The sequence below is a fragment of the Patagioenas fasciata genome, chromosome 3, assembly GCF_037038585.1.
Source record: "Patagioenas fasciata isolate bPatFas1 chromosome 3, bPatFas1.hap1, whole genome shotgun sequence".
In the NCBI taxonomy this organism is placed as follows: domain Eukaryota; kingdom Metazoa; phylum Chordata; class Aves; order Columbiformes; family Columbidae; genus Patagioenas; species Patagioenas fasciata.
Window position 1 is genome coordinate 65,213,980 of NC_092522.1, and position 16,969 is coordinate 65,230,948.

The following is a 16,969-nucleotide window of genomic DNA, read 5'->3' on the forward strand; positions in this document are numbered from 1 at the left end:
CCCGACGTGATACTCCGAACGGCGTCTCACTAAGGTCGGGGAAAAGCCTGGAGCGGCCCAGCCGGAGGCGTCTCAGCTGGACTGAGAGCCGGGCGGAGACATATGGACGTTCCGCGGATAAATTTTGTTGAAGAAGGCCCCGGGAAAGGTGAGCAGCTGGGAGCAGGAGGAGGGAAGAGTGAAGTTATGGGGCAGAATATATCCTCAGAGGAAGAAGCTATAGTTAAGATCCTCCTGCATATTCTCTCTATGAGAGGACTTAAATATGAAGAAAGTAACATACGTAGACTGTTGGTTTGGTGTAGAACTAACGGCTACCCGACAGAAGCTGAGAAAGCTTTTAAAATTGAACTTTGGGACGATATAGGGCAGAAATTATGGGATAAGGTTAGCGATGGAGATGAAGAAGCTAAATCATTAGCGACTACATGGAAGCTTATAATTTCCACCTTAAAAGAATTTAAGGCTGAGCGGGCTGCGGTTACTGGAATTTTTGCAGCGTTACAGCCTGATAAGAACTCTAAAAATAACTGTGAAGCTTACCCAGTTCGTGTTTTCAATACCCTCCTTACTCCATCCCCTGTTGTGCCTTCGGCACCCCCAATGATACAACAGTCTGGGGCGGAGGGAGGAAAATTACCGAGTGGATGGCCTCCTGTACCATCACACGACCCTGGAGAGACCAAGAAGTCCAAAGAACTGGAGTCAGATAATTTGTCAAAAGGACTGGTGAAAGTTGAGAATGTTAAAGTCGTAAATAAGTGTAATATCAATTCTTTTACTGATTTGTGTCCGCCTTCACCGCTTTCTATCCTTCTAACTCCTACAAGAGAACAGAAGGAGCCGCTGGATAAGAACTGGGCAAAAGAACTGTGTGAAAGATCAGATCAGCTATCAGCGAGTGAATCCAACAGTCAGCAATATCAAGCTATGAGAGAGGTGCCTGAAACCAACAAAGCAGACAAATCATTTGCAACTGTTAATCAGGGTCCCAATGAGAATTACATGCAATTTATTGACCACCTTCAAGAGACCATCAATAAGCAGATTGAAAACTTAGAAGTTAAGGAAGCACTGGTGTTGAAATTAGCAGTAGAAAATGCTAATGTTTGCTATCAGCATGTTATTTGCGAGTTTTACAGTACATATTATGTGTTCCTGTGTACCGTCTCGCTGAAAATCAAGCAGCTTGTCAGGAATGTGAGTTAATTGTTTCACTAGTTGTTTTTAAGTGCGCCATAAAACCTTCTGCCCGCTCTTCCCACTCAGGCTGCAAGCAGCCCTGTGCTTCCCCCTTGCCTCTTCCCCCCCCCCCTCAAGGTTTTTACTTGCAAGATGGGGTCAGGAATGATTGTTTTCAGTTGTGTTCCTAAAAAATCGGTATTGGGAGGTGTTTTAAAACATAGGAAAGCACTCGGACAAGAAATTATTAAATCTTTTCAGACAGTTTTACAGGCGGGGCGATTTGAACTTCAACAAGCTGAGAGAGACTTAACTGATAACACACAGGTCAGAAAACTTGTTAAAGTCTGCAAGATGCTTTCCTTATTAACCTGTTTTCTTTGTGGGTATCTGTTTAAGCATGTTGCAATTTTGGTAGGTCTTTGTTATATGGTACGATATGTTCACAGTCTGTTAAATCATGAGATTCCGTTGATTCAAAATGTGCATTTTGTGATAATATAGAAGAACATGAGTAATTTAGTTCTTTACTGCATGAATGTGATGTTTATCCCTGTTTCTCTATTAGGACGGGATGTGTTAGGACAACTAGGAGCAACTCTGGTGACAAAACAACAGCATTTCTAGAAGCGGCCATTGATGATGGGCGACCAGTACTGAAATTACAGTGGAAAAATGATGATCCAGTATGGGTAAATCAATGGCCGCTCAGTAAAGAAAAACTCGCCCATGTCGAAGAGCTAGTACAGGAACAGCTTGAAAAAGGGCATTTAGAGCCGTCTACAAGTCCCTGGAATACTCCTGTGTTTACTATTCAGAAAAAATCAAAGAAATGGAGGTTGTTACAGGATCTTCGAAAAATTAATGATACCATGGAAGACATGGGAGCATTACAGCCGGGATTACCATCCCCTGTCATGATTCCAGAAAATTGGCAGATCTTAATAATTGACTTGAAAGATTGTTTTTTCACCATTGCTTTGCATCCTGATGACTGTAAACGTTTTGCATTTTCCATAAATTCTGTAAATAAGGCTGAACCTGCGAAAAGGTATCAATGGGTAGTTTTGCCACAGGGAATGAAAAATTCCCCAACTATGTGTCAAATTTATGTAGCTTGGGCCTTGCAATCAGTCAGAAAATCTCATCCTGAGTTAGTGATTTACCACTACATGGATGACATATTAATAGCTGGGGAAACTTTTTCGACTGATTTGTTGATAAATGAAGTATCTGATACATTGCAGCATAGAGGATTGCTAATTGCTCCAGAAAAGGTACAAATTCAACCAGCGTGGAAATATCTTGGTTGGGAAATTTCTCAGTCCACAGTGAAACCTCAGAAAATAGTATGTCGGCCTGTCATTCAATCCTTAAATGATGTGCAGAAACTAGTGGGTGATCTGAATTGGGTCCGGAGCATTTGTGGGATCACTAATGAGGATTTAGCTCCAATTGTAAAACTGCTAAAAGGGGACAGTGACATTAGCTCTCCTAGAACGCTTACTGCTGAGGCGGATGCTGCTCTGAAAAAGATTATGTCCAAACTTGTAAAAGCTTTCAGCCATAGGTGGAACCCAGATTATGTAATTGGACTACTAATTGTAAACAATACTAACTATCCTTTTGCTCTCATAATGCAATGGACAACTGGTAAGGAGCCGTTAAAGATCTTAGAGTGGGTGTTTTTGCATTTTCGACTCAAACGAACCATTACAACCAGGGTTGAGGTCTTTACTCAGCTTATAATGAAAGGTAGGCAGAGAATAGTCGAAATTTCAGGGGCTGAGCCTGCATATATCATTGTTCCCCTCGTTTCAGAATATTTACAGTGGGCTTTGCAGAACTCCTTACCTTTTCAGATTGCGTTATTAGATTCTCAAGCCTTAATTAAGACATTTTCCCCTCCACACAAGTTAATGTCGGTTTTGAATATGGGATCAATGGAGGAGGGTCCCCCTCTTCTCTCAGAATTTCCTGTTAAAGGACCCACAGTGTTCACTGACGCAGGGGGTAAAATGCAGAAAGCAGCAATTACATGGAAAACAGATGGAAAATGGCACGATGTGATACTAACTGACCTGAAAGGATCAACTCAGCATTTGGAACTCAGGGCTGTAATAGAAGTGTTTATCAGATTTGCTCATAGCCCAGTGAATATCGTTTGCGATTCTTTGTATGTGGTAGGTGTGGTAGCTCGCATTGAAAGATCATTGCTCAAAGAGGTTCAGGATGCACAACTGATGTCTTTGTTCAAGCAACTATGGTTGTTGATCGAAGAGAGACAACACCGATACTTCATAACACATATCCGTAGTCATCTGACAATTCAAGGCGATTTAGCTGAAGGAAACCGCCAAGCTGATTTTCTTGTATCTCCTGCCTGGGTTCCACCTCCAGTAGATAGGTTTGGGCAAGCAGTACGCTCTCATAGTTTCCTCCATCAGTCTGCTCAGGTCTTACAGCAGCAATTTTCATTGTCCGAAAGTGAAGCCCGAGATATTGTTAAAAGTTGTGCAGATTGTCAGCGCATCCCAGTAGGGCTGGATGCAGGAGTCAACCCAAGAGGATTAGGAGCCTTGGAATTGTGGCAAATGGACGTCACACATGTCCCTGAATTTAGCAGGCTGAAGTATGTGCATATGTCTAGTGATACATATTCTTTCGCCATATGAGCCACTGCTCAGACTGGTGAAACTAGTTCACATGTGCAACGACATTTACGTTCTGCTTTTGCAGCTTTGGGAGTTCCTGCACAGGTCAAGACAGACAACGCACCTGGTTATATCGCCAAAGCTACTGCCACCTTTTTTCAGTTGTGGGGTGTTAAGCACATTACAGGGATACCAAATTCTCCTACTGGTCAGGCCTTGGTAGAAAGGATGAATCGAACTCTCAAGCATCAGCTTGACAAACAAAAAGGGGGAACTGACTGTACTACTCCACATGACAGACTAAGCAAAGCATTATATGTCTTGAACTTTTTACGCCTTCCGCAAGGGTTCGACATTCCACCTATGATTCGTCATGGAACAAGCTTAAAAGGACACTTGACAGACCTTAGAGAAAATCAATGTCAGGTCAAAATACGCAATGGAGTTACTGGTGATTGGGAGGGTCCTTTCCAATTAATAACTTGGGGAAAGGGTTATGCTTGTGTCATTACAGACCAAGGATCAAAATGGATTCCTGCGAAATGGATCAAGCCATGGCTGAATAAAGACAACAAAGATTCGACAGATGCAGAAGGACAGGAGGGAGATAAGTTGTGAGAATTGTCTCAAATGTAAACCATGAATTCTTATTCAGTGTTATAGATGCTCTTAGACCCAGTGGTCTAAAAGCTTATTAGTAAAAAGTAAAGTAAAAAGATAAGTTCCATAGAGAATGCTAATTTGAACAGATGGTAAGAGTTCCAAAAGGGTGATATTACAATTAGATAATCTATGCATAGATAAGGTAAAAGTATAAGATATTTCTACCATGGTAACCTAATTTAGCAACTGGTAAGGTTTTAAAAGAGATATTAAGATTAAGCTATAGATCTTTTGAATAGGTTAATAGAAGTTTTAAGATATTAATTCAATAATTAGCATATGAATAGGTTAATATAAGTTTTAAGATATTAAGTCAATAATTAGCAAATGCTGATGGTATTAAGTACGTTACTCTATAAACTGCGCAGTTATAGATCTTTTAAGAATTTAAGAGAATATATTGTATAAAGTTGTCTCACTATTCTAAAATAGTGCATTGGTAAGGTTGTCATAAGTAGAATTAAGGTTTTATATAAGATATGAAGGTTTGAGTATAAGCAGATAGTTGTTTAATCTTATTAAGTAAGGTTTAGCTACATTATATGTAACTGTAATTATGTTGTTAATCACGTGTCCTATGTTGCAGTGTATTTCAAAGACGATTCAGCATGCTGTTTAAGGGGCCTGACTAGTTCAAGAACAAAAAGGGGGAATTGTGAAGGGGTTTCGTTAGAAGGAGATATGTTGTTGAATTAGTCAGGCCCAAAGGAATCTCAAGGCCACTTCGAGAAGCTGAGAACAGAATCTGCTGTGAGAAAGAGGGGCGTTTCTTCACTAACAGGGCCTCAGCATGGCGTGAGTCGTCGGACCTATCATCGGTGGGGCTCCAGCGTGTGGACTGCCCATGATACTCATTTAGCGAATCCATGCTTGGAGCGTGGATTCGTGATTAGAGAATAGTTGCGTATATAAGGAGACATCTGTCTGTAATAAATGGCTTCGGCGTGATTCACATTGAATCGGAGTGCTGAGTCCTTTATCGTTACAACAGGGGGGGGAGGCAGGCGGGGAGGAGTGGGCAGTTCTCATCATTTGTACCTTTTGAAGGTGAACACAGCTAGTGCTTTGAATCACTAGGGAAAGGTCTGGTTAAGGAGAACTTACTTTTGGCTGTGATTTCTCTTTGTGCTAGCATGTAAAGAAAAGGTGGCATTTACCTCTGAAACATGCTTTTCCTGAGTGTTATTGTACAGCCTCATAGGGGCTCCAAACTTGTTACAACACTGATACTGTATCTGCCTTTCTGTTTCAAAAGACCTTGGGCGATATTTCAAAGCCAAAACCCTGAAGGTCCGGAACATAGTTTGATTTGCAAGAAAACATGTAGGTAACTGCAATGACTGTCATGATGAATCAGAGAAGTAGCTGGAGGAGGAAGTGAGGAGTAGAAGTGAGGTGAAAATCCTCCTGTACCCATCTCTGCAAGGACAGCAAAACCCCAAGGAGTGCTACTGCACGTGTACATGAAGGCACAATAACTCTGTGAGACAATTAAGTGATAGCTGCAAAACAAACAAGCAACAACCAAGCAAGCAAAAGGCTATGGGAACCAGTCCCATGATGTGACAAGTTATCTTGTCAAGATCTTTTTCACAGGGAGGCATGTGACCACCACTTGGGCTGAGCATGAAAAGGAGTGCAAAGGAAGAAGATACAAGACACTTTACATGATAATGGCCACTCTTCTTTCTCTTTTCCAGTGTTTAACATTTCAAGACCAGGAAAAATTTTAGCAAGTTCGGGTGGAGATGGACTCCACTGGCACCAAAGGGAGAGCAGACCTGGCCAGGATCTGCGTTCAGGGGTTCTGGTGGTACAAGCAGAAGGTGTGCAGGGAGAGCTGCCACAATCAGAATTACATTTCTTTAATTTCTCTGTACAGAGCTGATGTAATTTTCGTTCATTGTCTTCACTGTTCATAAGGTTCTGTCAAGTCTGTGCAGTATTGCCATAACAAAACATAACCTTACTGAGCTCTGGTGGTGTGACACACCTTCTTCGGGCACCCTGTCAGCTCTTGATATGACTGTCAGAATACCTGACTTCTACCCAGGGCTGCTGATTCCTTGTTCTCACTTTTGTGTAAAATAACATTTCAGTCATAGGATCATTTAGGTTGGAAAAGACCCTTGAGATCAAGCCCAACCGTTAACGTAACACTGCCAAGTCCACCACTAAACCATGTCCCTAAGTGCCACATCTGCACATCTTTTAAATACCTCCAGGGATGATGACTCAACCAACCACTTTCTGGTTCTAGTGCTTTTGGTGAAGAAATTTTTCTTTATACCAAATCTAAACTTCCTCTGTCAGAGCTTGAGGCCATTTCTTCTCTTTCTACTGTTATGTGCTAGAAAATGTATTATGCATTAGAAAAAATCATGCAAGCATGCAACCATCCAGCAACGTGCCAATGAGCAGCCAGTCTTTCAATCAAGACAGTATTTGTTGGTTATGAAGCTCATTACTGCACCTTCATTAAGCACAAAGGTCAGTCAGTGAGCATAATGTTACTACATAATGTGATTGTAGTTTCACAATCCAATTTCTTCAGCCTTAGGGCAGCTGTGAGGAGATGCTGGCTTTCTAACCCACATGGACCCTACCCTCCACAGCACCACCCCATCACCTTATGGGAACATCACCATCTCTGAAGCCATACCAGTGGGGCCTTTTCTTCAGCAGGGGGGCTGGCTTACAATCTCCCCTCTCCTCGTTACTCATTCCCTCCCACACAGCCAGTCGTGCTGTCTCCCCTGCTCTGCAGATGGCAAAAAAAGGCAAATCCTCCACACTTTTCTCCAAGAAATGGGGCAAAGTCTGGGATAGAAAATAGAGCTAAGGGAGCAGCTGAAGTTACGTTTCCCAATAGAGGCGTGATAAAGATGAAGCATGATGACTCTGACCAGCAGCTCCGTTTCCTCTTTCCTGTCTCTTTGAAAGGCTGGGAAGAATTGTGGGTGTCAAGGATTGCTCAAGCTATCTCTAATTTAGGTCTGGAAAAAGGGTTCTCTGCAGAATCTTTGACAGCAGCTTAAAAAGCCGCTATATCCTCCTTACAGCTGAGGTGTAGCAGAAGGTTTCTTATGTGCCCTTTGTGTCCTCATCTGGTCCAGGGTGGCCTTGATACTGGATGGTTAAGGTGCAGAATTATCTGGCATTGGGATGCTGAATGGGAGACACAGGAACAGGAAGGTGAAAAAAAGCTGCAATCTCTTGTCTTTTTTGGCAGCACTTCCTTTAATTGTTTTGAAGTGCATATAACTTTAGGTTGATTGCATGAAAGAATAAAATCTCTCAACATAAATTAGGATTCCCGTGCAGGTAAAAGCTCAAAGTACTGTTTCCGAAAAACTCCACAGGATGAACATTTCGAGGGTGTTGTTTTTTTTTTTCAGAAATGAGAATAGAGGGAGGTCCCAACATGACAAGCAGGATGAGGCTTCTTTAAACGCTTGTGATTGACCGGTTTGACACCGTATCGGCGCTTCAAAACAAAAACCACACAATTAACACAGCCAGGCCATCGCGGAGGCCAACGCTCCCCCCCGCCGACGCCGCCGCGGTCTCAGGAACGCCGCCAGGCTGCAGCCCACCCCGGCTCCGCACCTCCGGCCTCCTCCCTTGCACGGGCAGCTTTCCCCCGGCCCCAAAACAACCCTCACCACCCCCACCGCCGAAATGCCACCGCTGCCCGGCAGTGACCCCCGGCGCCGCAGCCCGCCCCCGCACTGCGCGGCTTCCCGGTCAGGGCGGGGCCGTGCCTGCAGGGAGCGCAACGCGCAGGCGCCGGAGCGCAGCGGAGCTAAGCCGAGAGGATCACCACGGGGCACCGCGGCCTGCGGTGGTCCCCAGCCACCGCCACCGGGCGCCATGTGGGTGGCGCTGGCTCTGCTGGTGCTTGAGGTGTTGCTAGTGTCTCGCCGGAGCGCGACACTACCGCTGCTAGTGTCTCGCCGGGAGCAGCTGCCCGCAGGTAACAGGCTGGGCTGGGCTGGACGGACGGCACAGCCGCCCCCTGCGGGTCTCCTGAGGAGCGCGGAGGGGCTGGTGACGCACCCCTGGGCCTGTCGCGGAGTCGTTCGTGACCGAGCGCCGCCGGGGCCGCGGTGGGGCCTCCGGATCCCCTGCAGCCGTCCGGCGCGGGGGACGGAGAGGAAGCGGCGGAGCCGGTTTGTCCCTTGGGGAGCGAGCAGCCGGGCAGCGGTGAGAGAATCGGGTCCCACTTTGTTCGGTTCTGCAGCCGCCCCCTGGGGGCTGCGCCGTGTTGTTCCGCTGGGGTGAGCTGGTGCCGGTGCCGCCCTCTGGGGCTGCGGGATGAAGGTTTGCCGCGGGAGCGATCTGGTGGCGTGCAAAGCCAATCTGGTAACAGCATTGTCTGTGCGCTTTGAAACCTGCCTGGACTACCTGGTTCTTGTGATAGGTGTAACCCCCGACTTTATGGCAGCTGTGATAGGTGGCTGAAGTCCTTTAGGATGAGGTGGCTGATACCAGCTGTTATTTCAGGTGTTTGAGCATTTTATCATGTAGAGCAGGAGTAGGATGTGCATAGAACAGGCCTGCTCCACTGTGCTTCATAAATGTGTATGTCTAAAAAAGCAGAGAAATTGGGAATTTCATAGCAAAAGTGGGGAGTGCAAGACCAGAGAGTCCAAAGAAGGCATTGAAATCACAACCACAGTATGGGGGCACCTTTCAGCCAAGAACAGATGGGGAAGGATGGGTGTCCTGCCAGCAAAGAGCATGAGTTTTGTCTCTGGGCAGGGTTTTTATAAATAAACTGCAACAGCTCACTAAACCCAGAAATTGCTGTCTTATAGCTCAGGTCAAAAGGGAGCATGCACTTAATTTTTAAGAACATTGAGAGCTATATGTAGAGTGCGGCATGCTGTACTATTCATGAGCTTGAAATTGAAAGCACAGCAGTCCACACATTAGTTCAATTAAGTGGTACTCTCCTGAGATTTACCCCCAGAGCAAGATCAATTTACCTAAAATGCTTCTTGCAGAAACATCCATTATGTGTCCAGGTTCCTTGGATTCTGCAAATACATAATGCAGATTTGCTGGGACTTTGTGCAGTCTAGATCTGTGCCCAAGTGGAGTGATGGAACTCTGTTGCCCCTGGAGATAGCCCACACTGTATGGGACTTTGGAAGGCTGCTTAAGTTTACCTGACATGGACTAGGAGCAGTAAAATTGTAATCTGCCTGCTAACTTGTCCCTTGGTAGTTTGCATCCTGAGTATCCAGTTTGTTCAAGATGGTGGACAATTGTCAGCCAGTAAACCTTGCAGGGAAACTCCTTATTTTCACATTTGAGCGGTAAGGAGGCTTGATATGTTAAATACAGTCTTTTGAGGTCTAATTTCACCTATTTTAAGGGCATGCTTTTATTGCTGATAGAATATGCTACTTTTATGTTGCATTTTTAAGGTAGTCCAGCCTAATGCAGCACAACAGTTACCTCGGTGTAAGACTACAGAACAATATGGTGGTGTAGTTGATGTAGCCAGCTGCCTAGAAGCAAAAACTCATTTTTGTGTGCAGCAAGCCCTCAGATGAAAGGAGCAGAGTATAGTTTTGCGTTTGGTTTTGAAAACACAGAGTTTTCCTGGTGACTTGCACTCAGGTTGGCTGCAGCCTCTTTATATATCCATACCTTTCAGAGACTTCATCATTTAAGCAAAAACTTAGGGTTTTAGTGAACAGAAACATGATGAAGATAATTCTAATAGGTACTACTGTGTTTTAGCTGAATGGAAAATGCTGGTTATATCTGTAGTGGCAAACTAATACTATGTCCTTACTTCATCATTACATTGCAAACAGATGTGCTGGTTTACAGTGGAAGGATGAAAGTAGAAGGGGAATTCTGAAGCATGTTTATTATGCTTTCCTGTGCAGTGATTTTATTTCTTAAGTCTTAGTAGGACTTTCAGTGTGCCAATAGTGTAATACATATCTCAAGGCTGAGTGTGTAATGAGGAAATTCCCAGCTATCTTCAACTTCTGTTGTAGGACACAATTTTCCATGGAAAAACCAGACAACCTAGCAGCTGTTGTCTGAATCACTGAATACCCTCTGTGTTTCTTATGGCTGGACGCTTAACATATTTTCATAGATAGGACTGTGGCTCATCAGCGGAGCTCTGCACTTGCTGATGGGAACACTCAGTCTGCATTTCAGTATCCTGGAGGAGGAGGTCTGCAATCAAAATTCTGATAGTAGGAGAAGATTTGGAGACTGTGACAGCAGTTTGGGTATTTCTTGCACATTGAAAGCCAGGTTTCCAAGGAGATATGTTCTTCATTTTTGCTGCTGACTTCCTGTTGTGTGTGATGATCCTGGTGGTCTTGGTTTGTTCCTTTATGGTTCAGATTATTGGCAGTCATAGAAGTTATCTGTCCAGCTGCAAATAAACACAGATTATGAAGTCCTGTATTTAGATATCATCTATTATGATGACTTCTCAGCTATAACAAAATGGAGGTCATAAAATAGATAAAGCAGTATTTAGCTTCTACTATGACAGCAGTTTTTAAAATGTCTGTTGTGCAACTTACTGTGATTTTTTTTTTTTTTTTTAAGATGGTAATCTAGGTCTACCTCTTCTCTCAGTACAGCATACCACCTTGCAGAGATTTTTGTCATAAAGAACAATTTTAAAATCTCTGTGGAACAATGTCAAACCTCTGAGCCCTGAAAAGATAAAAACCTGTTGTAAATAGAAGCTGTAAAAATACACTAAGTACTGTGTATAGTTTTTATTTCTGATTCCTGTGAAATAATTTAATTTCATTTCCCTAGATATTTAAAAAATTAATAGCTTTAAATTTTATGTCTAGTCTTTGTACTACCTTCATTTGTAAATTGAATGTGGTTTCCTTTTTGAATTCAAGATCTTTTGAGAACTTTTGATAGAACCTTCTGCATATAATTGCTGTTACGTGCACTAATTTAAGCTTGTTCTTTATGGCTTTGTTAAGGAAGTACCATCAAGTTATAGGAGCAGCATTACAAGAGAAGTGTATGTCCTGGGTTTCTCTTGGAGGGATAAGTGAAACCAGGTGAAGACAGGCATGTGCAAACCTCTCTGCATATGCTCTGTGACTGCTGCCACTTAGAAGAAGGCCAGGCAGGTATCAGGAACAACATTCTTCATTCAGCACCTTGCTGCTTGGTGTTTGCTGCTCTGTCGAGCTCCAGCCCACAGGCAGTCTCCCCTCCAGTGGTCTGACAAGAATAGAGCTGGGTTGTTTTGTGCATGGCCTGCCAGAAGCACCTGGTAGAGATGGATGCATGCTGACCCAGGTGTGCTACCCCGAGGGGGAACACAGCAGTGGATGGAGCCCCCTCCCTGACAGTTGTCCCCCGTTTGTTCCCATGGCACACACTTGGTACACCTGCAGCCTGTACTGAGGACCGTCCTCTGCCTGCTAAAATTCTGTCCTGCAGTTCTGGGCAGTGCTTCTAGCTAAATTCTAGTCCCTAGGTGGCTGTTCTCTGCTTTAATGAAGGGCAATTTTATTTGATTCAGAACAGATTGATTGTTCAGAGCCTCACTTCAAAAAGGTCCACTGTGTAAGGAAATACAGCTTTAAGAATTAGGCTAAATTATTTTTATATGGTATTTTGCACCCTTAGCATAGACTTGCTAATCTGTATCCATTTTCCAGGGTATGGGCAACCTTCATGTCATTTTTTTTTCCCATGTGTATTCCTGCAGAGTCCTGCAGAAGCTTTTTTGGGTTGTACAGATTTGTCTGATCTTGTTTTCCTTGTCTTCTTCAGTGGTGGTAAAAAATAAGGAGAATAACTTTTTAATGTATGTGAAGTCACCAAAGCTGCTACACTTTCTAGGTGCAAAAAAGAAACAGCCTTTCAAGAATGTTTTTACTTTTTTTTTTCCCCAGCAGTTTGTCATTTGAAGCTTTCAATTTGTGCTTTCAATCCATATTTTGGTGCCTAAATGATGTTTAACAGGCACATGCAATTTGAATGAACTCTGTGGTTAAGTTGCTGTTGTCTCAGATGGCTGTGCCATAGGGTCTGCATTGTGGACTCATCAGGACCTGGTCTGTTATATGCATTATTGCACTTCCAGTTAAATTCTGCTTCTGTCAGCAGTGCTGACGAATGCCTCTGTGTATGCAGTAATGCCTCATGGCCCCTGCCAGAATGAGAGAAGGAACTTTGATGTTGTACAAGGTATAAATATCAGTTTAAAGGGTTACTCATTTTTATGTCTTGGAAATGTCCCATTCTCCAGTTCTTTAAATTTTTACTGTTGGGTGATGCATTGCTGAGGCTTAATGAACAGGTGGGACATCTTCATATGTATTAAAAAAATGCAGTCCTTCTGTATATGCTTTAAAAATAGATTTCATTGAATATATGGCTGCTTCAAACTCATATTTCATGAGTACTTTCCATAGGTGGTATTGTTTGGGGGTGGTTACAGAGTGAGCAATTTAGTCTAGTTTCAAGGTAATATAGAAATCTTTCTTGGTTTGCATGTCTCTGACCCTGCTGAGATTTGTGAAAGATGTTCAGTGTGGTGTTTTTGTCTTGGGGAAGTCAATGTACAAAACAAGACAAATTAGACTTGTCTTGTAGATATAAGCAATTTCTGGTTTGATGGATGCTTTGGAAGCCGAATTCTGTCATATATTCTGTGCAACTACTGGATTAGTTCTGTGAGTTTTCTTTCTTAGTCTTAGAAGATGCAACTAGGTGTAAATGTTCCTCTTAAAACCTTATTTCTCAGCAAGCTTGAAACCAAGCACCAGGCATTTGCAGTAAAACAAAAGTCTTTCAGTGGCATTTGGTTTTTAATTTCCTACCACAGATACTTCCTTCCTGTCTGCTGTGCAAGTTTGCTGAAGATGTAAATGTCTCCAAAACTTAAATACATAAGTTAATAGAGTTTCACAATTGATTATGTATATATACACACACACCACATGCTGAGGTATTTGCCACCAATATGGCAGGAATAGTTAGTTTGGATTGTTAGTATATGAACAAATATTCACATTTCTCTGAGTTATGTATGTTGGTTCTAAAGTGATGAAAGTGTGAGCTTGCTGAGATAAACTGTGTGGTTGCATTCCCACATCTGTTCTTTATTAAATGCTCAACTTCTAGATCACCCTGTGGTCATGCTTGTGTTTGCTTTTACCTCTGCCTTACTCCTGCCTTTGCTTCCAAGATTTGAGTTCTTTTTTCTAAAAATCCAGGCATGTTTAGTTTGTTTTAGTACTCTTAAAAAAGTGTAAATCTGACTGGCCTACTTCTGCCTTTTATTCTCTGAACATAGAGCTGATGTCTGAAGTTCCTCTTATCTTGTTCTACAATGCACATACACAATTCAATTTCTTTACTTCTGTGAAAAAAAAATGTTCTCGCTGATGTCTCTGTTGCCATTCTATGAGCCTGTGTTGCTGTTTTACAAGGCAAGGTGAATGGAGCTAACTGTGAATGGAAGTTGCTGCATTTGAGCTGGAGGCAAACTAGAACTTGTTGTGTGTCCTGTGCATCATGATGTGAATTGCAGATCTGTTTTCTTCTCACTTTTTCCACCCTTTGTTTCTCACTGTTTGAATTTGTACCTTGAGCATTGCTGCATTTGTTTTTATTATAAATTAGAAGGAATTTTATGTTTAAAGATTGTGGCACTAGCCACTATTATCCTCTGGTTGTGCCTGCTGAACAGCATGGAACAGGGTGTAACGTTTAAAAAAATTAGTGCTTCATTATGGATTAAGTAAAACAGTGTTCACATAAAGTATTATGACATTTTAACTGTCAATATGCAGAAATAACATCTATGAAGATTATACCTTAGCACTGTGAAAATCTGCAATGTTCTCTGTGGTCTGTAGTCTTGATGCTGGAGTGAAATGATACTGGGGTGTCCCAAGGCTCTGGCTCTGCACCGGCTGGAGAAGAAACCGTTCAAAGTCAGGTAGACAACCTTAGTAAAGGAGCTGTGAGCAGGACAATGAAGACCAATTGATTGGTTGGAGAGAGGCATGCAGGGCAGATAACAAGCCCGAAGAAAAGAACTAGAATTGTCTGGCCAAGGTGTTAAAAGTATCATAAGCTGATCCATTTTCTCTGCCCATTTTGAGGTCCTTTGGTCTGAACTGTTGCAGTGCCGAGCACTCACTTCTGCATCTCAAGCTGCTGTCGCACTAAGTTTTTGTGTGCTGTTGCTAAATGAGCTGAAGAGTAAGGTCCTTGGTCACTCAGATTGGTTAGGCAAGGTTTGCAGATAGAGAGATAGTCTTCTGTGAAAATAACCAGTGTCATTAGGGAAAAGAGATGAGCTTTCAGGCTTTCTCTGGCTTTAAAGTAGAACCAGAAAACCTCAAAAATAAACACAAGCTGAGAACAACTTACATTTTACTTGACTACATATCCATTAGACCACTTGAGAGACAAGATGGCAGGTGTCTGTAGAGAATAAGGGAAGTGGTAGAAGTTGTAATAAGGTGTCATCCCTTAGAAAATGGGAAATAACTCTTGACCTGTTAAACATGGAGTGGAGTGAAAGATTAGAGGGGGAGATAGTGCTTGACTAACTTGACTACTAAAACAAAGTTGTTAAAAGTGAGGATGTAAAGGGTGAGATGATGGTATGTGTAAGTGATCAAGGCCAACTTGTAGTGCCATCAGAGATCTTGCCATGTTGGCTGGTAAGGCTGTTTATATGGTGATAGAGTTTGTGAAGAAAGTTGTCTTTTCATGAGAAAAGCTTGTTTTCTGCTTGTTCCTTTGTAGTCTCAGAGCTGGAACATGTTAAAAATCATCTCTGGATGGAAGAGTGGACAGTTAGATTGAGTAAGTCTCTTATGGTGCTGTGAAGGAGTGACCTGGTAGGTTATTTTCAGTTCTGGTTGATTGCTCAGCATTCACAAGTACTTCAGGGTGTCCCATTCCTGTGCAAGTCCTCTCCTGGTTTATACTTGTGCTTAGTGATACTCCATCCCAGGTGCAGTATCTGGCATTTGGACTTGTTAAATTTCATCCTATTAATCATTACCCAGTGCTCCAGTCTATCTAGATTCCCCTGCAAGTCCTGTCGTGCCTTGAGAGTCAACAGCACCTCCCAGTTCATTATCACTGGCAGATTTGCTAATGCTGCATTCAACTCCTGCATGCAGGTCATTGGTAAAAATACTGAACAAAACAGGCCCTAGAATTAGGCCCTGAGGAACACCACTGGTGAGGGCTCACCAGGCAGATGTAGCTCCCTCCAGCTATTTCTTCACCCAGAGTACCAGATACTTTCTCATCTCATAGTTGCACAACTTGACAAGAAAGATGCTATGAGGGGCAGTATCAAAAGTGTTATTAAAATTCAGGAAAACTACATGCACCACCTTCCCTTCATCCACTAGGCAGGTGACCCTATTGTAGAAGGATATTAGTTAGTTAAACAGGATTTTCCCTTTGTGAACCCATGTTGACTGTGCCTGATGATTGTATTGTTCTTTAAATATCTTTCTAGCACATCCAGTATGATCTTCTCTGTAATTTTTCAAGTTACTGAGGTTAGACTAACAGGTCTGTAGTTTTCTTGATCTTCCCTCGTGCCCTTCTTGTGAATTTGAGTAGTGTTGGCCAGCTTCCAGTCACCAGGGACCTCCAGAGACCTCTGGTAGGTCATTGAGGGGAGTCCTACTGTAACATCTGCCAGCTCCTTCAGTGCTCTGGGCTGAATCCCATCAGGGCCCATGGACTTGTGAAAATTTGGCTGATACAGCTGGCCTCTTACAGTTTCCATGTCCACAAATGGTAAGTCATTGTTCCTGCACCTGAGATCCTCTGACTCAGAGGATTGGATGTCCCAAGGTTTATCGGTGTTATTGATGACCGGGAGGGGAAAAACTAAACAAAACAACCCAAACCAAACAAAAAATAATGCCTCTGCTTTTTCTCATTCCTTTTAGTCAGGTGACCATCTTCAATTATTGTTCCAATGTTTTCCTTAGACCTCTACTTGCAATTAGCATACTTAAAAAAGCCCTTCTTGTCTTCTGAAACAACACCAGCCAGTTTCGACTCTAGTTCAGCTTTGGCCTTTTGTGTCTTCTCCCAGCGAATCATGACTCTGTAATCTTCCTGCAAAATCTGGCCTCGCTTCCAGAGATCATACAGTTTCTTTTTCCTCCTGACTTCCATGAGCAGTTCCCCATTGAGCCAAGCTGGTCATCTGCCCCGCTGGCTTGGCTTAAGATTCTGTAGGATTACCTGCTCCTCTGCTACTAAAACATGGTTCTTAAAAGCTGACCAGCACTTATGGACCCCTAAGCCCTCAAAAGCAGATTCCCAGAGGACATTGTTAAGTAGCTCCCTGAGTAGCTTAAAATTTGGTCTCTTGAAATCAAGGATGACAGCTCTGTCTATGTAGGAGAGTAAAACAAAAATGTCGTGATGGGTTAAAGAGCAAGGGAGGAGTG

The 16,969-nt window shown here is 43.0% G+C and overlaps 1 protein-coding gene across 2 annotated transcripts in view; it reads left to right on the plus strand.

Annotated features, from left to right (window-relative positions):
* The first annotated feature begins 8,271 nt into the window (after positions 1-8,271).
* IFNGR1 (interferon gamma receptor 1) overlaps positions 8,272-16,969 on the plus strand; it is a 29,693-nt gene continuing 20,995 nt past the window's right edge. The window contains exon 1 of one of the 2 annotated variants that reach the window (XM_065834526.2): positions 8,272-8,475. In XM_065834526.2, the coding sequence (XP_065690598.1) occupies positions 8,373-8,475 (103 nt within the window). In that variant the 5' untranslated portion in view covers positions 8,272-8,372. Of the gene's footprint in view, positions 8,476-8,684; positions 8,706-16,969 lie in introns of those variants that run through there. The other variant, XM_071806498.1, reaches the window with a different exon arrangement.